Genomic DNA, 17625 nt, shown 5'->3' with positions numbered 1-17625 from the left:
ACACGAATTAGAAAAATGAACCACTAGTTTTCTAACTAGAGAACTGTAGGGATTAGCAAAACTGAACTACCCTGTTATAAAGAAATGAAGAGAGTTAATAAAATGCTAACAAGTAGTACTAAATAGGACTATTACAAAGAACTGGTTTAGTACCTGAACTTGCCTTAGGGACAGAGGCATCACTGAACTTGGTCGTCCACGACAACATACATGAACTCGACATAGACTGGTACTTGAACTTGCTACACATCCACACTAGCACCAACAGCACAAGTTGAAAAACACATGGCACCACATTCAGTTGAAAATAGAAGAAAGCAGAACACAACATTAGAAGATGCTCCAAACTCCACACACGAGCAAGACCAGGATGCTCCTCGTCAAACACTGGCCGAGCGTCCGGAAGATGCAAAGTTGAACAGCTAGCGCAGATCAACCAGGATGGACTCCATAGATGCATAGGGGGGCGAGAGGAGAGAGGCGCGCGGTCGTCAGGAAACATGTGTGACATGATTTTGTGGTGGAATCTCTAATGTCCTGAATGCATTACATGAAAAGAGAAAGGGAGAGGAGTCACCAAACACACACGTCCAAAGTGCATGTCTCTCGTTTCATGAGCATTTTCAGTGCAGGTTCAAAACCATGCCAATTTACCTTTTGATGCTTAAATGCACCTACAGTGCAGGTTCATTACTGAGGTATTTTTCACTAATTCAAGACGCTTTTTGGCTTCATAGGTGCATTTTCAGTGCTGAATACCCGCTACCAAGTCTACATGAACAGTTCAAGAACTCGGGATCATAGGTAGCAGTTCATTGGTTCAAATAAAACAGGCGTCACATGTGGATGAACAGTTAAACAATTCAGGTTTCATCAGTGCAAAGTTCACATGAATGAAAGTGGAGATGCTCGATCCAGAGAGAGGAGGGGTCGTACCGGGGGTGGCGCTTGTGCTTGCCCATGCCCAAAATAGGCAGCGGAGCACTGTGGTGTAGGAGATGGCTGGGGCGGGGGTGGCACGCCGGCAAGTTGGCGTTGGCCGGCTCGATTCGGAGTCCTTGCTTGTCGGCGAACTTATCCACGGAGGAGAAGGCGAGGTGGCTGATGGGAAGGAGCAGCAGTATATGGCGGCACGCGGTTGGGGCTTCGACCGGTGTCACCTGGACGGTGGAGCAGGCGCAGCCGCGCATGGTAGAGCTCGAAGGCGGCCTCTTTTGGGAAAGAGTGGGGGTAGGGGGCGGCCGGCAAGCTGGGGGAGAGGGGCGGCGCGTCGAGGGAGCGGGGTGGCGTGGCGGCGCATCTAGGGAGAGGGGCGGCGCGTCGGGGGAGAGGGGCGGTGCGGCGGCGCATCTGGGGAAAGAGACGACGGCATGTCGGGGTAGAGGGGTGGCGCCGCGGTGGGGGACGATGTATATATATATATATATATATATATATATATATATATATATATATATATATATATATATATATATATATATATATATATATATATATGGTTTATGATATGCGTAATACATAGCATTCCCCCATAGTGTGATGTTCCATAAATATCTCAAAAGAGCCAAGGAAGATTCAACTAATTAAGCAATAAAGGCTCAAAACACACACACACAAATATATGAAGTGCATTGCGACCTACACATGCTAGATAACACAAATCAAGCATACTAGGAGGCACACCATATACAAGAACATGCTAGGTGCAAAACCTAAACATGCATGGGGCTAGTAACTCTCAATGTATACAATATAAATACAAGTTACCGCCACGAGGAGCATTGGAATGACAAATATGGTGATAATTCACTTGACTTGGTTTGAACCATAATGAATGGTGAGAATCATTTTTCTTCATGAACTAGCCAAGTCTCCAATGCCCTTCACACACCTATTGATCAAGTTTGAGCTCAATGGTCCCCAATCACGTTGGGTCCTAAGAAGTTAGTAACAGTAGGCTTGGCAACCCAAATGGTCTTATCCACTTTCAAACCACTTTGGGCACCAACATACTTGGTAAACATATTGCCATCAATATCCTTCCTAAGTGAATAATGATTATTGATGATTGGAGGCTTAGAGATGTTACCGTTGGGACATGATGAAGCTATGTGTCCCTTCTTACGACAAATATAGCAACATATACTCCCCTTCTGTTCTTCTTTCCTTTCTCAACTTGGGGAGCAATAACATGTTTCCTCATGGATAGTGGCCGTTCTTCAACATGAGATTGAGCTTGAGGCCGCTTCCCATGTAGCTTCTCATTATAAGCCCTTTTCTTCAATGGACAAGATCTCACATGATGTCCAATCTTTTCGCACTTGAAGCAAGTAATGTTGGCCGAATTCTTGTATTGCCCTTGTCCCTTCTTCTTGTTCTTGGACTTCTTCTTGTTGGAGTGAAAATTATGTCCAACATAACACTTTTCCAAGTCTTTCTTCAAACTAGTGACTTGGGCCTTGGGCTCATTAATTTCCTCTACATGGTTAGTTTCAACGCTAGAAACAATAGGACTAGTGGAAGTAGAAATTTCAGGGTTAGAGCAACAAGACAAGGTGAGCAATTCATCATGAGTGTATATAATATGAGAGGTGGATGAATTGCAAGGATTGGCACATGGCAACAAAGCATTTAGAGTAGATGTGCTAATGTTCACATGAGACTCACAAGATTTTACCTCGGTGACCATAGCCTCATGAGCTAACTTTAGCTTACTACGAGAGATTAAAAGATCCTCATGAGTGCCTGAGAGCTTTTCATGACTTTCTTCCAATTTCCCATAATTGCTTGTTAGGAAAGCAAGTTGAGCACATAGCTCAACATTCTCCTTCAAAATTGATGCTTCACATGAAATCGAGCTAGTAGAACAAACATGATTATCAATATGAGAGGAGCAAGTAGCACTTAGTGACTTCTCATGAGTTGATTGAAGCTCCTCATGAGACTTAGATTTTTATGAGCTCTCCCTCGATACCATTGCATTCAAGGAGAAGGATCTCAAAATCCTATTTAAGCTTACAATGAGTAACTTTAATCTCTTCTTTTGAAGACCTCAAGTCACTAAGCATTTCATGAGCCTTAGCAAGTTCATGTTCAAGTTGTTCACATTTAGCTTGCTTGTTAAGGAATAAATCATTACGTTTTTCAAAGCAAGCAAGAACATCTTGGAACCTTTTATAAGTGTTATTTTTAGCTCTATGAAGCATTTTCCCAATCTCATAGAGATTTTGAGTCAAGTCATCATCATCATCATCATCATCATCATCATCATCATCATCATCATCATCATCATCATCATTATAACTATCATCGCTATCGCTAAGAGAAGATGATACCTCGTCATTACCTTTTTCCATGAGGCACATGTGAAAAAAGAAGGTTGATGATGATTCTTTTGGAGAAGAGGGTTCTTCTTCAACCAAGTGTGCCTCATATTTCTTGATTTCCTCTACATTGTTAGTCATAGAACAACTAGAGGAAACCAAAGCATTTCTATCATGGCAACACGGGAGATCAAGCATATCATCACAAGATATTTCTTCACTCACCATGTCATTACCTTGTGGCACGCCACATGTTGTTAAAGTGGAAGATATTGAAGTGTGCAAGTAATCGAAGGTGGAAGCAATAGAGAGCTCTTCATGATTTAAAAATGTGGAGAACTCCTCCATCAACTCCCCCAACAGAATATTATCTTCATCAAGATTGGACCCACCATATATATCTTCAAGTTTGGTCCAAGTCTCATGAGCTGACTTGCAAGTCGTGACTGCTTAAACACTTCAAATGTTAAAGCTCGATGAATGACAAGAGAAGTATCACAATCAAGATACATATCCTCAACAGATGGAGACAACCCATCCTTTGCAATAGAAATTCCTACAAGAACAATTCACAAAGCATTTGGACCCATGGCCCGGAAGTGACAAAGCATGCAAATTCTCCATAGGTGATAATTTGTGCCATCCAAATCAAAAGTATTGTTGTGCACTAAATTACTAGTCAACATCGATACTCTCTAGGCGATGAAGCCTAATAAAGAGAGACCTAGCTCTGATACCAATTGAAAGGATCATGATGTCGCCTAGAGGGGGGTGAATAGGCGTTTTAAAATCTTTTACGGATTTGGCTATATCCTAATGCAGAAATAAACTAAGCGGATACTTTTCAAGCACAAATCCTAAATATACTAGGCTCACTAAGTGCACCAACAACTTAGGATAAACAAGATGAGAACAACTAGGATATGAGTAAGCACAAGTAAGTTACACAAACTTACTCAATGTATATCACAATATATGTAAATGAATAATAAACACAACCACAAGTAAGCAATACAAGCTTACACAAATTGTATCACAATACACGGAATTGAATGATACAACCAAACTCAAGTAAGCACTAGAAGCTTACACAAGTTATGTCACAAGATATGGAAATGAATGTTACAAGCTAGCAATTCACACTAAGCACAAGATAGAATAATAGTAGCAAGTATGAATTGCGGACTATAAAGTGTTGGCCTAAATAATCTCTACAATATGGTAACCAACACAATTTAATGAGGACAACAAGATATAGTGAATGCAAGGTCAAGAGACCAAAGTAAACCACAAGTAGTAGCTAGGGTTAGGATTAATCGAAGACACGGAGACGAGGATGTATCCTGATGTTCACTTCCTTGGAGGAAAGCTAGCCACCGTCGGAGGGATGGATGTTACCACGAGGCACACCAACGCCATGAAGGCTCACCCTATTCTCCCCTTGAGATATCACCACGAAGGCAATTCCCAACCACTAGTGGTAGACCTTGAGACAGCCTCCAAACCTTCACAATCTTTCCCGGGGACAAATCACAAGTTGATTCCTCACCGGAGCACTCCTACCGCCTAGGAGTCTCCAACCTCCAAGAGTAAGAAGAACAAAGGGGAAATGCTCAAAACTTGCTCAAATCACCAATTGCTTTGGTCACAAGAGGGAGAGGGAGTGGATCTATCTTTTGACTGGAACACCTCTCAAGAACTCTCACAAATGCTTCCGGGATCTAGGATTTGGGGTGGAAGAGTGAGAGGAAGCCACTTAGGGTTCTTGGGATATTTAGAATGGAGTGGTCAACCCTCTACCGGATGGGTAGAGGGATATATAGTGGTAGTGTAAATATGGCCGTTGGAGTGTAAGTGGCTGTGCCGGGCCGGACATCCGGGCCTGGGGCCGGACATATCGCTGCTGTGAAGTGTGCACACATGTACGCATAAAAATAGGTTACAGGGCCCGGACATCTGGCCAAACTTGGGGCCCCAGACATCCGGCCAAGTGACGGACATCCGGCATATACAAACAACATTTCGGTAAGGTTTCTGGACATCTACGACCGGACATATGGGCTAGGGGCCGGACATCCGGCGATCTCACACAAATCAGACGCCCTCTGGATAGCAATGGCCGGACATCCGTGGAGAAGCCCAGACATCCGGCCAACACAAAAACGGCAGCTGCTCCAAAAGTAAAACATGCATAACTTTCTCATCCGAACTCCGATTTTGATGATCTTGGGCTCATTTTGAAGCTATGGAAAAGCTCCAGGTCCTCACATAGGGAACCACCCAAGATAAACCAAAATGGAGGGTGAAAAGGATGGAAAGTTAAGATCATATACTTTGGGGAACCTATTTGGCTATGGATTTACTTTGGTAGATGTATAGGCATATTGTATTTGTATTGGATATGAGTGAAATATGCCTATGTTGGAATATGATGTGAGGAAGTAGAAATAGAAGATGTTGACTTGAGCAAATCTATCACTAACCCCTTTGATCCCCTCTTAATAGTGTGGGATCCCTATAACTCAAGAAATATAAAAGAGCTATACTACATAGCTATCGAGAATCCGTTCTTGAGTGTATATGTTTCTTCGGTGGTCATCTCTCCACAACACTAACGCCAAAGGAACTAATACCTTTGAATCAAGCCTTTCACTTGAGCTTGACGTTGATGCTTCTTCTTGGCTCAAGTTGAAGGCAAGACATTGGTGAAGTCTTCAAGTAGCTCCCCCATACACAATATGGGAAGCTTTGCTTTGTATTCATCTTCACTTGTCCATCATGTGATCATCCACAAGCTTCAAGCATGTAATCCCTCGTGATGGTTATCTTGAACTTGCCCTTATCAACCATGATCACCAACACTTGATGTCATCCCCTCATAGACAATTGAAATCTCTCTCTCGATGCGAGTCCATGAGAATCACCTAACCCTCAAAAACATAGACAACGCATAATATGGGTTAGTACACAGAGTGCAATTGATAATTTCTTATCATACCAAAAGATCTTATGTGGTGCATCATTTGCGCTCGTGCGTTGACCATTTAGAGTTTGATCTTCGAGCTTCATCTTGGTCAACCGATATCTTTACTCCATGTTCAATCTTGACGTCTTGAAGGGTATATTGAATTATTCACTTGAATAGCTTGCTTGAATACTTGATCAATCATGACTCAACACATGAGTCCATTATGATCATATCTTTGAGCCACTCCTAGAATTCATCATTCAAGTCATCCTTTTAAGATCTCGATCCATTATGGCTCAAATCAAAGCCCTAAGCATGGCATCCCTTAAGATACTCCAATGAACTTCATTTTGATCATCTCGATGTAATTTTTGGTTCAAAGGAGTAGTCTTCCATTATTCTTCAATCATTTTCTGATGGGACTAACCTTCAAATTCATATCTCAACGTAAACATTAGTCCATAAGGACTGTCATTAGTTAATTACCAAAACCACACATGGGGACTACATGTACTTTCACGAACGTGAAGACGTATTCACATAAACCGTTTCTCGGGGACCACCCAGATGGACGGTGAGGATTGAACCAACAATCTAAAGAGAACGACAGGTGGGACCGAAGAACGAGCCGACGGTGGGAAATTTGAAATTCTGGCCACGTCAGCTCCCGACCATGTGGGCCGGGCCGAGGACCCCTAAGATTATCAACCCGTGGGATACGTTCGTCAGGCTAAGGAGAGCCAAGATGCATGGAAGATTCCAAAGACTTGGCGCGTAATCCAAGACTTGGAGGTTTGTCTTCGTCATGATTATGCTAGATATAATTAGCCTATATATGCGTAAACCCCAGGTAGGCAGGCACCCCTGGTATCTATATAAGCCGATGGGTGAGGAACGTAGACGACAACTCTCATATATACACGATCTCTTGGTAGATTAACCAGTAACTTGTACACCCTCCAAATCAATACAATCAAAGTAGGATGTAGTGTATTATCTCTTCAAGAGAGCCCGGACCTGGGTAAATCATGTGTCCTTGTTACCATCGTCCCAAGGCTACCAGCTCAGGGCCCCCTCTCTGAGATCTGTTGGATTTGACTTCATCACCCCTTTTGTGGAATGGATGAGCCCATTGATCATTTGCTTATGAATTGCTCTCTAGCTAGAATGCTTTAGAATATCATCAAATGTTCCTTTAATATCATTGATATTCCTGATAATATTGATGCTCTTCTTGACAATTGGATCCACAAATTCCACTATGATGATAAACACTTGGGGGTTGCTGGTGTTTTTGTTGTATTTTGAAATATTTGGAAGATTGGAAACGGAACAATATTTGATAATAAGAAAAATTCTGACCTTGTGTCCCTATTTAACATGATTGCTAGATGGCTGAATGATTGGGCTACTTTGTAGAAAACACAGGTAAACTAAGAAAAGCTGAGATGGGTAGTAAAAGTTCTAGAGCGAACAACAAATGCCATGGTTTTGATGCTGCAGTTGTGTGACACTACTTAAATTTGAGTTTTGAACATAAAATGGAATTCACTTTTTATTAATATACTTAAATTAATATTATTGTTAAAGTTGCACTATCTTACACTTGTTCTTACACAGTACGAAAGAGTATAACTTTGTGTGCAAGTTATCAATATATTCTACTTCCTACATATAAGAAAAGAGTTCATGTGAGGCATAGTTGTATAATATCAATTGCCATTTCTAAAGTTCGTTTGCTCTTTTTTCCCTAAAGTCCTTGTTCTTTCTTTTAGGCTAAACTACTCTCTTTCTTAAAACGAATTGTGTCCTTCTATGATTTTTTATTTCTTCTACCAGGTAACACCACTATTAGATTTTTTTTCTTGGAAGGGATTTTTTCTTCTCTCTTCTTTTTTTTCTACATTCTTTCTTATGGTTACCCCGCTGCTAGATTCTTTTTTCTTCCTTGCATTCAATTTCATTGTCATTTCTATTTATTTTTTGTGCATTTCTTTCTTCAACAATGCTAGAAGATCCCAAGCCATATGGGGACTAGGGAAGGATTATACAGAGGCTTGGGTCTGTCCTTTTTTCTGCTTTTGGACAACACAAGTCCAATGATTTATTTCCATTGTATAACAAACTTGATCTTGTATGTTTCCAACTTTTTTATTTCTCATTTGAGGAAAAATCACCTTTAGAATTATTCCTTCCTTATGTTTATTATTATTATTATTATTATTATTATTATTATTATTATTATTATTATTATTATTATTATTATTATTATTATTATTATTATTATTTATCTTTCTTTATTTATAATCTAGATTACAGTTTCTCCGCATTTCATCTTTGTTCGATAATATTTTTTAGTATTTTATTCTATTCTTTTTGTTCGGCGGTGGTTTGATGTTGCAATCATGTGACACTATTAAAATTTGTATTTGGAACTTCAAATTTGATCCATTTTTGTACAATAAATATTACTGAAGTTGCACTAATTTATAAAAAAGCAGTACAGAAGAGTGCAAGTTTTATATATTTTATGTGCAAGTTTGCAGTATGTTCTAATTCTCACATAAAAGAAAAGATTTTTACATGTCTTTATGATTTGTTCATAATACTAGACCGACCGGAGAGGAGCCCCGCGGCATTTAAATTAAAAAGAAAGGTGTGGGACATCAAGTTTTAAATCCATGAAAAATCCACCCACGGGATTGGCTCTGCCAAGGCGCACAACCGCGCTCTTGCCACTGGGCTAAACACCCATCCACTATGATTTGTTCCTGTTAGGTATAGTTGCACAATGTTTTAAAAATAGTGTCTTGTTGTTTCTTTTAGGTGTAAACATTCTCATAATTCATTCTTTCTTTGAAAGAAAGTTTCCGTTTGTTTTTGTCAGTAAGCACAACAAATATATTTTTCTTCTTCTTTAGAAATAAACTATCTTCTTTGAGGTACGATGCATACATGTTCGCCTCGGCTATGACCAAATATATTATGCGCTTATATATATATTCCAGATAAGTCTATTATATTATTGAATATGTCATTTTCTTGTCAAGGACAAAGGGAATATCTTTTATGTTACGTAGAAAAAAGAGATGGAGATGTGTACAAGCTAGTGCCAATATTTGTAATTACTTGCCATGTTTGCAAATTTGTTTCTAATAGAAACTTAAGTTAAATCAATACATTATGGATCTCATAGAAAAATGAGTGTTTTTTTTGGAGATAAAGCAAAATGAGTGCTTGTACATGTCTACATGATATAATAAGCAAGCGCATGGAAGCATCGAAAAGTGGCTGCAGAGGCCGAGCTCCATTGAGCTCTATGTATATTTTTCAGCCAAAATACTTTTTCCATAACTCAAAAAAAATCTAAAAAATGTTTTCATGTAGACATATACATGTAGTATACGTGTATAAATTTTCATAAACATATTTATTCATATGTGATGTATACAAAAAAACAAATACACAGATTAAAAATAGGCTTTTTCTTTGTTGTATTTGTGTCAGATATTTGTCTTTTTTGTGCAGCATGCAAATAATCAAATTAGTTGATGAAAATTTATACATACTTGAAGAATATCCATGAGTGTGGCGTTGCAAAGGACGAGCTCCATGGAGTGTACCTGAGCACATGTACGGAAAAAAGTGACTGAAAATAAAATAATTTCAATCACATTTTCCCTCTTTCCTTCTGTGTTGTATGTTGTTGGTTGGATACTGGTCGGACGATTCAGAAATAAAGTGACTAAAACAACGAAAAAATCAGGTGCCTGATCCATAGGCCCTCCCAACTCGTGAACATAAATTTTCGACCGGAAACCCATCAAATGGGAATGCAAAGGCGCGTAGGAACTCTTTATCAGTTTGCATTGCCTCCTTGATGCACCGTCCTGGAGAACACAGTCTGATGTATCGCCTCGACAAAGGAAGTCTCACCATCAAAGCGGGAAAAAAAGTGTCACTCTCTCGGTCTCGTGCACGAGCCTCAAACAACCTTAAGATGGAAACAGCGATGTCCATTGATCTCCATGTCGACCTCGTGCCATCAGTAGCTACCTAACGGCAATCAAGACGCCAGAAATAGAAAGGGGAATTAATAAGCCCGGACCAACGGGTCCATACAGAAAATAACTCGATCGAGTTGTATATGTTTCACCTTGCGTTTGCACACGCAACCTCTCTGCTAACAACAACAATCGGCGGCGCATTAACACAAACCGCCCAGACGAATTTGGTGCTCACACTTCTAATTTGTCACACGCAGTACAGTACATTGCAGTACAGGAGAGGAGCATTATTGTTTGCTGCCCCTGTGTTTTCCTTTTCTTTGTGATTTGGATATTTTTAGACAGATCCTTTTATCCCGATGTAGATATACTCACCTACTAAGTAGTACCTGTTGGTGTGTTGGACTCGTGTATCTACACAATTTTCTTGCCACTTCCAACTTTGTCCTCCGGACCTTCCCCATATGGCACGAACCGTACGTGGAGCATGCATGCACGGCACCGGGGGGGTCTACTGATCTTCTACGCGCAGGCCGCGACGGCGGGCGCCGCGGCCGCGGCGCGGAGCTCGTCGAGGGTCGGGACGAGGTCGCGCGGGCGCACCACCATCCGGAGCCCGTGCTTCATGAACAGCGTGAGCGACATCTTCTGCTCCACGCGGTGCCCCGGCGCCACGGCGAGGCGGTGACGGAGGAGGATGCTCCCGGCGATGTTCTTCATCTGCAGGTACGCCAGGTCCTTGCCCAGGCATATGCGCGGCCCGGCGTTGAACGCCACGAACCTGTACGAGTCGTGCGGTTCGAACTTGGTGCCGTCGGCCGACAGCCACCGCTCCGGCCGGAACTCGAGGCAGTCCTCGCCCCACACCGTCTTCATGCGCCCGGCCGAGTAGATGGAGTACGTCACCGACGACCCGGCCGGCACGAACGTGCCGTCGGGGAGGTAGTCGTCGGCGACCACGTGCTTCGAGTCCTCCGGCACGGACGGGTACAGCCGGAGGGTCTCCGAGAGCGCCGCCTTGAGGTACACTAGGCGGTCCAATTCCTCGTAGTCGAACGGGGCGGCCAGCCACAATGCCGGGTCGTCTGCGCCGCGGGACGCCGCCAGGACGGCGCAGAGCTCGCGCACGATCTTGCGCTCCACGTCGGGGTGGGTGGAGACCAGCCAGAAGAACCAGGAGAGCGCCACCGAGGAGGTGTCGCGGCCGGCGAGGATGAAGTTGAGCGCCACGTGCTGCAGGGAATCGTCGGAGTAGGTCCCCTTGCGCATGAAGCGCGACAAGAGGTCGTCGTGCGGCGTGGTCGCACCCGACCCGTCGATCTTGCCGGCGAGCTCGAGCTTGCGCGTCTTGATGACGGCGGAGAGGTACCGGTCGACGTGCGCGACGCTGCGCGCCAGCGTGGTCTCCATGCCGAGCCCCAGCCACTTCTTGCACCGCCACACGAACTCCGGGAAGATGAAGCGGTTGAGCGTGGCCTCCGTGGCGCGGTCGAAGGAGGTGGCGAAGGCGTTCTCGGGGAGGCCACGGGCGAGCGTCTCCGGGTCCTTGCCGAAGGCGAGGCCGCAGATGTTGTCGAAGGTGAGGCGGAGGAGGAGGTCCTGCAGGTCGACGTGCGCGCCGGAGGCCGCCGCGTCGGACAGGATGGGGAGCATGCGGTGGTGGATGGAGCGGGAGACCCAGCGGGACATGGCGGTGCGGAGGGTGCGGGTGGTGAACTCGAGCGCGGCCGTCTTGCGCTGCGCCACCCAGGTGTCGCCGTCGGAGTTGAAGATGCCGTCGCCGAGCAGGTCGCTGAAGACGCCGTGCCAGAAGGGGCCCTTGGGGTAGTTGTCGAAGCGCGCCTTGAGGACGTGCTCCAGGTTCCTGGGGTCGCACGTGACCGTGACCAGCCCGCCGCGGCGGGCCACGCCCGGCACCGCGAAGATGCAGGTCTGGTAGGTGCCCCCGGTGCGGCGCAGGTTGCCGACGATCCACTCGTGCATGTCCTCCGCGTGCTGCAGGAGCCCCGGCAGGCTGCCCACCAGCGGCCACACCCTGGGCCCGCTGAGCCCGCGCGACATCCGCCAGAACCACGCCAGGTACGCGGCCGCCGCCGCCACGACCACCGCCCACGTCCCAGCCTCCATCGCCAAGCTAGCCAAGCTCGATCGCCGGACCGCAGTGAGAGCTGAGGACGGGAGAGGTGGTGCAATATGGAATGTGCTCGGCAGGACGAGGCTATATAGAAGCGGCCGGCCGGGGCGAGCAAGATGGTTGGCAATGAATTGGCTTGCCGCTGTCGCGACGACTTGGGAGCTACTGGGAAGGCGGCCAGTGATCACTGCAGCTGGAGTAGGCCAAGGCAGTCGCCCGAGCGCGGCCCGTACCCCATCCGCCCTGCGTGTGCGCGAGATATATGGAGGCGGGGCATGAAGAAGGTTTGACGTGCAGGTCACCACCGGACCGATGGGCACTCGTCCGTGGGGGGAACGTCCGGGTCAGGCCATTAATCGCCGCTGGAGCCGTTGGGCGGGCGGGCGGACCGCTCCGCTCCGAACCGAACCAGCGGCGCGTCAGTGGCGCCGGCTTTGCATGCACGCATGCATGCCCAGGCGCGCGCGGGAGCGCGCCGCGTGCCGCTCGCGGCTGGCCTCGCACCTAACAATGGGGGCCGGGGGAGCCATTCAATGCGCACGCATTGAAGGCGCACGGCGCATGCGCCCGACCGTGGTACGCCCTGCACCGCGCGGCACACACCGATTATTAGCACGTACTACTCTACACGGTACGCTCGGCTTGCTCACCTTAGCCAGGTGAACCATGCTTGATTTACACATGATCGGAGTGTGCATGCAGGTTCGCGGGCTGGCCAGCTCGCTTGCGGAAACAGTGTAGCATGCGTGTGCGAGCATGCAACAGGGAGTACGTAGACGTAGCCTTGATTTGGTGGGGAGGTGCCGCCAGCTGAGTGGGACGTGTGAGAGAGTAGAGGTTGGTGCCAAAACGGCATTACTATCAGGCCAGGCAAGGCTAATGCAGGTAGATGCATGGGTGAAACTGGCCAGCGGCTGCGAGCTTTGGTCAAGCAGCCTGCACGTACCTACGCTGGCGGCCGCACCCGGTTTCGTGATGGGTTGGAGGCGTTGGGCCACCCAACATTTATCTACAAGATCTGACTCCATCGGACTGCTGGTCTGGTTTGGCCATTCTGGCCTCTGACCTCTGCCTGGTCGTTGCCCTGCGCCGCTGCACCAACATATATGGTCAGACGCCGATGGCCTGCGTGCTGCTGTTGCCGAATCGAAGGCTATACAGTAGCACTCGAAAACTAGGAAAACTCATCACTGATTCTGGTATCAATTTGCCCTACAGAATTGCTACAAGTAAATTCACAAAATTGCTACAAAATTTGTCGTTACTGAGTCCAACTGTCCTAGGACAGCCTGCTTTGATCTGTGGCCGGGACGATTACTTCTTTCACGTGTCTCTGTCTTGCTCGGACAGCACGGGGAGGAAGAAAAGTCGGTGCTTCCTTGACACCGGGAGCAGCTCAGAGCAAGTTAACTGAGACGAAGCCCAGAATAATCAACCTACTTGTGCGGTATGCATGTACTGATGTACACCTTAATGGGAACAACTACACCACACGATACTATCTTGCTGATGATATGTATTTTCAGTGGACGCCATTGTGAAGATGACCTTCCAGCCCCCTGTGGTAACCAAAAAAAATCTCTTTGCCCAAATCCAAGGAGTTGTTACGAATAATGCGAAGAGATTGCTCCAAGGTCACGGGAATATTTTTCATGGTCTGCAAACATCGTGGGGGTGATGACTGCATGTGTAATGATGCACAACATAAGCGTGAAGGATGACTGGATGAGGACGATGGTGTATGTCATACTGATTTTGAGTAGCCTGGAGAACATGACGATTACTTCTTTCACGTGTCTCTGTCTTGCTCGGACAGCACGGGGAGGAAGAAAAGTCGGTGCTTCCTTGACACCGGGAGCAGCTCAGAGCAAGTTAACTGAGACGAAGCCCAGAATAATCAACCTACTTGTGCGGTATGCATGTACTGATGTACACCTTAATGGGAACAACTACACCACACGATACTATCTTGCTGATGATATGTATTTTCAGTGGACGCCATTGTGAAGATGACCTTCCAGCCCCCTGTGGTAACCAAAAAAAATCTCTTTGCCCAAATCCAAGGAGTTGTTACGAATAATGCGAAGAGATTGCTCCAAGGTCACGGGAATATTTTTCATGGTCTGCAAACATCGTGGGGGTGATGACTGCATGTGTAATGATGCACAACATAAGCGTGAAGGATGACTGGATGAGGACGATGGTGTATGTCATACTGATTTTGAGTAGCCTGGAGAACATGACGATTACTTCTTTCACGTGTCTCTGTCTTGCTCGGACAGCACGGGGAGGAAGAAAAGTCGGTGCTTCCTTGACACCGGGAGCAGCTCAGAGCAAGTTAACTGAGACGAAGCCCAGAATAATCAACCTACTTGTGCGGTATGCTTGTACTGATGTACACCTTAATGGGAACAACTACACCACACGATACTATCTTGGTGATGATATGTATTTTCAGTGGACGCCATTGTGAAGATGATCTTCCAGCCCCCTGTGGTAACAAAAAAAAATCTCTTTGCCCAAATCCAAGGAGTTGTTACGAATAATGCGAAGAGATTGCTCCAAGGTCACGGGAATATTTTTCATGGACTGCAAACATCGTGGGGGTGATGACTGCATGTGTAAATGATGCACAACATAAGCGTGAAGGATGACTGGATGAGGACGATGGTGTATGCCATATTGATTTTGAGTAGCCTCAAGAACATGTCCACCCCCCCCCCCCCCCCCCCCCAAACAAGAGGCAAGGCAAGTTGCACATTTTCTAAAGATACACCGACAACTTCGGGATCAAGAAGTACATCAACAACTTCTCAACGGTCATGCGACAACGATCATGTGGAGCATTTATGAATGCATCGTGAAAACCAATATATTTACGATGTCATATGATTTTTTATGTCTAAACTATGTACTTTGAATAAATATTTATGTTTGAACCATGTATTTGTAAATTTAAACTATTTATTTGTATATGTTTATACCATGTATTTTGAGTATTCATGTTTGGTTCAAAAAAATGTAAATGGGCAAACATAGGTCGGACAAAAAAGGGAACTGGACAAATGCACATCATTGTACATTTGTTGTTCGCAAAGAAATGGGCTAACGCTGTAAGTCCTATTGTAAGAATACTCCACCATTCGTAATTTTCACATATATAATCCTCGTGTTTTATTATATGGATTCTATATCAGACGGATTTGTTATGAGAACATTGTACCAAGTAATTCGACACATAGAAGTACATTCAAAGAAGAATCCAGATTATTATTGAATAACTCAAAAAAATTTTGATAAGTCATTTCATATTATTCCAAAACATAATTATTTGTTTGCCCATGAAAACACTTTTGTTTTCGATGCTCATTGCCACTAGAAAATGATGGTGATTTTATTAAAGAATAAGATTGTACTATGGAAAAATAAGTCTGTTTATTCCAAGTATTTTTACGAATACACTTTTTCGACTTGGAGTATGTTTTAACTGCCATTCAAAAAAGAAAATACCTATTCTTTAGTTTCATGTGAAAGACATCTATTGCTGCAAATCAATCCTTTTTTATTTTTCTTAGCATTTATACTTAGATACTCCCTCCGTCCCGAAATATTTGTTTAAGAAATTGATCTAAGTGAATGTATTTAGAACTAAAATACGTCTAGATACATTCATTTCTTCGACAAGTATTTTCGGACGGAAGGAGTACTAAAAGATATTGAAATTCTAAATTATTTATTACTCCGTTTTCTAATGTGGACAAGACAAAAAAAAGGATTGTTTACGTATATATTTTAGACTTTGTTTTAACAATATAAAATATTGAAATCAGGGACGGAGCCAGGAACCTGGTATTGGGGGGGGGGGGGGGGGGCAAGTTCCACCCTTCAGCTCTTACAGAATAATGAGAAGGCCGAGCAGAAAAACAGTTTAAGTGTGCGAGAGGCATAAACCAAACTCATGCTTTCACTAGTGTAAACACTACAATTTTTTTTACTGAATTGTTTAATTTTTACAAGACAAAATAGTTTTAAAATTAGCTATGTAGAAAATTTCAGTGTGTGGTACTAGAACTACTTGATTCCAAATCTAATTTTACTAGAACTACAAGACGACAACAAATCCGAGATTTGTTACTAAGTTAATTGTGAGAGTGGACTTACCATATAGGCATATGGGATGTGGTATGTCATCAGATCACAGGTCGTTCTTGGTGGTGCTTTCCCTAATTCTCTTTATGCTGGATGACGGTGATATGATAGATTGGGGATTGAAGGCTTGAAGGGTTGGACGCAAATGCCATAAGCAACCATTTTTTGTTGTTCTCTTCATATTCACATCTACACAAACATAACTAGACAATCAAGAAATTCCTAATTAACTTGTAATGCTTGTCGCTTTTTAATGGTATATATAGAGTCGCGCAGATTTTAATAAAATAAAAATCAAGAGATGAAGCAAAGGAGTAATGGTTAACCTGAACCTATGCAGTCCTGCTAAACCTCGATCAGTCCCCTTCTGATCTTGGAGGCAGGAGAAAATTTCTGCCGGCGGCGGTTGCCGGAGACTCTAGCGGATGATGGGTAGAAACATCGCACGAAGCCATGATCTGCGTGATGCTGCCGTCAAATCCTGTCGATCGAGCTGCCAGGGGCTGCGGCCGTGCTTCTGCTGGGCTTCGGATGATGGGCCTTTTTTGCCAGGAGTCTGTAATTGTTGTACATGAGCTGGGGATGGGTCCTGTAGAGCTTCACGCTGTGTCACACAGGGGGCAGATCGAGTGAAAAACGGTGGCTAATTACGATCTGCCTAATCGCTATCACGGGGCAACGCACCCCCCCCCCCTAGCCCCCCTTGGATTCGTCCCTGATTGAAATAGAGGGAGGTGATATAAGGTATGCCCTTGTGATGTCCTTAGAGCACCTCTAGCAGAGTCGACATAGGTCCAGCCATAATAACCGTCAATATGGCCTCGAGCCCATATATGAAACGCGTTCTACATGCGACATGGAGGCCCCCAATATAGCGCTCTCAACAGTAGATGGACATCCGTACTAGTTGTAAAGGGTGATGTGTCACTATTAAGGTCACGTTACATGATAAACTAGGCGTTTTGTGAAGCCTACACACACATATAGGTAACCATTTAAATCGGGTTGTTTGATTGTTGAATTGAGCTGGTTATGGTTATGTAG

General features: G+C 44.6%; 1 protein-coding gene across 1 annotated transcript; it reads right to left on the bottom strand.

Moving 5' to 3' along the window:
* Window positions 1–10368: 10368 nt before the first annotated feature.
* On the bottom strand, window positions 10369–12681 carry LOC123046333 (cytochrome P450 86A22). Its single transcript, XM_044469662.1, has one exon. It carries the CDS (start codon window positions 12423–12425, stop codon window positions 10821–10823), a length of 1605 nt encoding a protein of 534 aa, XP_044325597.1. The 5' UTR covers window positions 12426–12681; the 3' UTR covers window positions 10369–10820.
* Window positions 12682–17625: the final 4944 nt, after the last annotated feature.

Source organism: Triticum aestivum, chromosome 2B, assembly GCF_018294505.1.
Source record: "Triticum aestivum cultivar Chinese Spring chromosome 2B, IWGSC CS RefSeq v2.1, whole genome shotgun sequence".
Taxonomy (NCBI): domain Eukaryota; kingdom Viridiplantae; phylum Streptophyta; class Magnoliopsida; order Poales; family Poaceae; genus Triticum; species Triticum aestivum.
Note: the sequence above shows the minus strand (reverse complement) of the source record. Positions and strands in the feature narration are given on the sequence as shown.

Bases quoted from the DNA above. Each gene is read 5' to 3' on its own strand.
- LOC123046333 (XM_044469662.1), bottom strand. From the start codon at position 12,425: ATGGAGGCTGGGACGTGGGCGGTGGTCGTGGCGGCGGCGGCCGCGTAC.